Source organism: Primulina tabacum, chromosome 3 (assembly GCF_025594145.1).
Source record: "Primulina tabacum isolate GXHZ01 chromosome 3, ASM2559414v2, whole genome shotgun sequence".
In the NCBI taxonomy this organism is placed as follows: domain Eukaryota; kingdom Viridiplantae; phylum Streptophyta; class Magnoliopsida; order Lamiales; family Gesneriaceae; genus Primulina; species Primulina tabacum.
Window position 1 is genome coordinate 16,737,250 of NC_134552.1, and position 4,730 is coordinate 16,741,979.

The following is a 4,730-nucleotide window of genomic DNA, read 5'->3' on the forward strand; positions in this document are numbered from 1 at the left end:
GCTGACTTTCATTTCGGATTCAATGGGAGATGTCCATGTAACGTTGGGCATGAGTGTTTTGCTTTGTAACTATCATCTGAAATTCAATGTTTGTAACAGTAAAAATTGAAATAGCAAATGATATTCGTACATTTCTTCATCAAAAATTTGTAAAATGTTTGATGAAACTTTTAACAAGTATCGAACGTGAAACTTTGAAATTCATTAATTGATAAATTTGTCCAAAATCCCATAATTTAAATCCAATACTTGAAAAAGGGAAATCTTTTAATTGTCACAGACGAAAGCATAAAGTTTTCCAACAACTCTGCCATAAAAAGAATTTTTATGAGTAAGGAATCATGTGAGCTATGCCCAGTCTCTTTCCCTCTCCCGTCTCTCGATCTTTAATGCCCATAAAAAATTAACCTGATTTCCGAACCAAACACTTGGCTCACAAAGTTTTCATCTTTTACTGTTTTTTAGTCCTCTTTTACTTTTGGGAAGTTTGTTTTTCTTTACCCTTCAATAATATTGTGTGTGCTATTGTGATCTACAGACTACAATGGCCGCAAATGCTTCAAGATTCATCAAGTGTGTGACTGTGGGTGATGGTGCTGTAGGCAAGACTTGTATGCTTATTTGCTACACCAGTAACAAATTCCCAACTGTCAGTTTACTTGTTCTTTGTTTTTTAGTTTTTTGGGGAGAAAAAATCTGAACTTCGTGCTGTGAAATGTTTTGTTGGATTTTTATTCTGGTTTAGAGATGGAAATTTTGAGGGGAAAAGGGGTCTAATGATTAGCTTTATGTTTTTTGTGCGTTGTTAAGGCCTGCAAGGCTTCTGGGCTTGCAGCTTTTCTCTGTATCTTGCTTCTTTTTTTTTTTTTTTTGGCTAAAGGTGGTATCTTGATTTCGTATGCTTCTGGGTTTTTGTTTATGGTATCTTTCTTGAACTTTGTAATTTGCGCTTACACTTCGGACTATTATATTTTGGAAATCTCAAGTCTCTTGGAAAATTAGGTAAAAATTCGAAATTTCTTGTCACCTGATGGAGAAACCTCACCAAATTTTGCTATTTTTTCAATAATGTTTCTTTAACTTTTTTCGGGCATGTCTTTAAAGTTTTTGCTTGTTCGATGGTAACTAGGACTACATCCCAACTGTGTTTGATAACTTTAGCGCAAATGTGGTGGTTGAAGCAACTACAGTCAACTTGGGCCTTTGGGACACAGCTGGTAAGCTTATGCTTGGTAGTCAAACTAGTTGGCTTCTCTTCACAATAAATTATTGTTATTTGGCAAGATTCTTTGTAATTTCCGAATATTATATTAAGTGGAGGATTAATTCTGATGCGTTCTGTTTCTTGATTATCATGTTTGTAGGTCAAGAAGATTACAATAGATTGAGGCCATTGAGTTACCGAGGAGCGGATGTATTCGTGTTGGCGTTTTCATTAGTCAGCCGTGCAAGCTATGAGAACATAGTCAAGAAGGTGAGAGCTATTGTCTTAAAGTAATGTGGTTGTTTATAATTCCTTTGGTCTTAGGTAGATTCCTTTATATAATAGGATACAAAGTGGATGCAATTGGGAGATTGGTGCGCTCAAATGGAAAAAAAATATAGATTTTTTATGATTTGTTTTAGAATTTATGTTTCGACCCCATATTCAATTTAGGCACCCCTTCTCATCGATCTCGCCACGCTCCAGTCGTAGAAATTTCTGGATTCACTTTTAGGTGCAGTGAGTGCCCTACAAATTTTTTAGAGACTAGAGAAGATGGATGTCTAGAACGTAGATCATGGAGTCGAGTCACAATGAGTGCATGTAGATGCTTATGACCTTCAATGGTATTTTGTTGGCAGTGGATCCCTGAGCTTCAGCATTTCGCTCCTGGAATTCCTGTCGTACTAGTCGGCACCAAACTCGGTATGTTGCACTATATTAGTGGCTTCTTTCACTAAAATTGTGGTCGTTCTGCTTCTTTCATCATTCTTTGATATCATGTAGATGCTGTGTTTACTGGTAATATCTTTCATACGTTCATATTTTTGCTAAAATAGGGATATATCACACACATTCTCGATTTAGGTGGAGAAAATGTAGCTGTAGTTTAAATAACGCTGTCAAAATTTTTAATCTTTATGCTGATGAAAGCGATGGAAAAATCTTGCTAAGGAGTTGACAAATCTTTATCTTCACGACAATTTCTCTAAGTGGCTCTTGTTATCTTCTTTTGTTGTTTCGTTCATCATCGTTCTTAATTTCTTCTTATCCTTATATGCAAAATTTATGAAAGAAAAGGGCGTTCTTTATGCTAGAATTTAGAATTTTAAAGAAACATCCATCATCAAAGATTTTCCTTTATTTTGCATTGAGAACTTCATCATCCATTGTTCTTAGTTGCAAAATTTCCTGAAGCCATATTTTAAAATTAACAATGATTACTTATTCAACGAACCTGTGGTAACAAAAAGGAAATACCTATATTTCTTAGCTTCAGTTTGTTATGCATCAGAAAGTAACAACTGTTTTTGTATAATCAATAGATCTTCGTGAAGATAAGCTCTACTTAGCTAATCATCCTGGATTAGTTGCTGTTACTACTGCACAGGTATATATATGTTGTCATGATCATCAGATGCTAATTTTTCTCGCATTTTATTTACATCTTTTGTATCCATTATCAGGGGGAAGAGCTTCGTAAGCAGATTGGTGCCTCGTACTACATCGAATGCAGCTCTAAAACTCAGCAGGTGCGTTGTGGCAGACCATATCATTTTGCAACAGTCAGTTAATGTGTTCATAAGTGGAATTTGGGAAAAGAATTTAGCCGTTTGTCTTGTACCTGTTGATGAATTCAGGCATGTCTACATCCCCAAAATTGATGTAGTTAGGCCGAAAGCCTCTGCTTTCATTCATCAGTGTGGCCTTGGTCGATCATTAATACTTGCTAGGCTTAAAATGATTCATTACATGCAGAAATGTGGAAGTGTGTTGATTTACAAGTCTGCCTGCTAATTCCATATTTGTATACATAGGATAAAAAATTTTAAATTACAGAATTGTCTGAAAGTCTTATTATGTGTGGTTGCACAAAGTAGTAGGGGCAACTGCGCTACCCGACAAATGTATGCTAGTTCTTTTCATGTGCATTCACCATTTCCTCTGATCACTGCTTAAATGAGCAAATTGCATGCATGCATATACGTTATGTTTTCATGCTAGCAATTTCTCGAGATTTTCAAATGATGCGTATTTGTACTGAACAGACAATGTAATGGCTTCTGAATGCAACATGCAGAATGTAAAAGCTGTGTTCGATGCTGCTATTAAGGTTGTAATCAAGCCACCACAAAAGCAAAGGGAGAAGAAAAGGCCGCGTAGAAGATGTAGCAGGTCACAATTGGCTCCATTAGCAACTAACTCAGCATCTGTCCATGACTATACAAAAAAATGATTGATTTATGTCATAAAACTCCATTAAACACAAACTATTACAAGACATTCAGATATACATTCCATGTTTCGAGTATTCTGTTCATTCGCACGTGACTTACGCGAACTTTTACACATACCATTTGCAGGAGTGCCTTCTTCTGTGGAAGATGTGTTTGTTCGGAATGAATCAACGGAGTTGCAGGCTTCATTCACCACGACATATGAAGTTTGATTTGAGTTATGTTCTTCTGGGTGGTGTATAAACTAATTCTGGGTGCAAATAGTATTTATAGCATAGTACAGGGACCAAATTTGAAAGGCTTGAATTGGCGATCTAAACCAAGATTCTAAGCATTTGATTTGGTGATGATCCTTATTCCTATGTGCTCAGTTTTATTTTTGGATAACCCATTCTTTTCTTATTTTCTGATATCTAAGTTGACTCGAATTTGTCTAATTTTAATATCGCGTTGTGTTATCTAAAATTTATTGTTCTAACATAAAATTTATGAATATGTATCTTGTTAGACGATTTCAAGGATCTTTATTCGTGAAATGTATCAACACTTCCATATATTTACAATAAAAATAATATTTTTGGCATAAAAAATAATATATTTTCATGTGTGATCTAAATAAAATATATGTTTCTTAAATGAATTTGTGAGATCATGATCTGATAAGATTTTTGTGAAAATTTATTGGACACATTTCTTTATAATTACGTAAAAGAAGGCATTAAAAATCATTTGTTTTTTGGTTTACAAAAAAAATATTTTTTGGTTCATAAATTGTCACAGAGTAGACAGTTTCACGAATCTTTACTGTGAGATGAGTCAACCCTACGCATATTCACAATAAAAAGTAATACTCTTAGCATAAAAAATAATATTTTTTCATAGATGACTCAAATAAGAGATTCATATCATAAAATATGACCTGTGAGACCGTCTCACACAAGTTTTTGTCATCGTCATATCTCAAATTATGAGTGGATACTTGTATGGTCTTATGTTAATATAGGAAAATTATTCAAATTCCACTTGACAATTTTTAATCTAAAAAATTCATTTCCATTAAATATTTGAACAAAAAAATCCTACTTAAATTTTTATTTCAAAATTACTCTTTTCTTCTTCAAGTTGCAAAAGAAATTATTGAATTATAGATTAATTTTTAGTAGGAATATAGTAGTAGTAGTACCACTACAATAACTACTATCGAACTGTCAATTAAAATTGTATTTACCAATTAATAATTTTTTTAATATAAAAAAAGTAATTATTTTTAATAGGTACTTGTATGAAGA

General features: G+C 33.6%; 1 protein-coding gene across 2 annotated transcripts; it reads left to right on the forward strand.

Annotated features, from left to right (window-relative positions):
* Positions 1-211: 211 nt before the first annotated feature.
* LOC142540847 (rac-like GTP-binding protein 3) lies at positions 212-3,797 on the forward strand. Of its 2 annotated transcripts, none has more exons than XM_075647268.1 (9): positions 212-331; positions 539-649; positions 1,130-1,217; positions 1,365-1,474; positions 1,846-1,909; positions 2,530-2,594; positions 2,671-2,736; positions 3,285-3,379; positions 3,568-3,797. In XM_075647268.1, exons 2-9 carry the CDS (start codon positions 545-547, stop codon positions 3,605-3,607), a joined length of 633 nt encoding a protein of 210 aa, XP_075503383.1. In that variant the 5' UTR covers positions 212-331; positions 539-544; the 3' UTR covers positions 3,608-3,797. The 2 variants fall into 2 exon arrangements, with proteins under 2 accessions (XP_075503383.1, XP_075503385.1); XM_075647270.1 differs by lacking the exon at positions 212-331 and adding an exon at positions 338-440.
* The last annotated feature ends 933 nt before the right edge of the window (positions 3,798-4,730 follow it).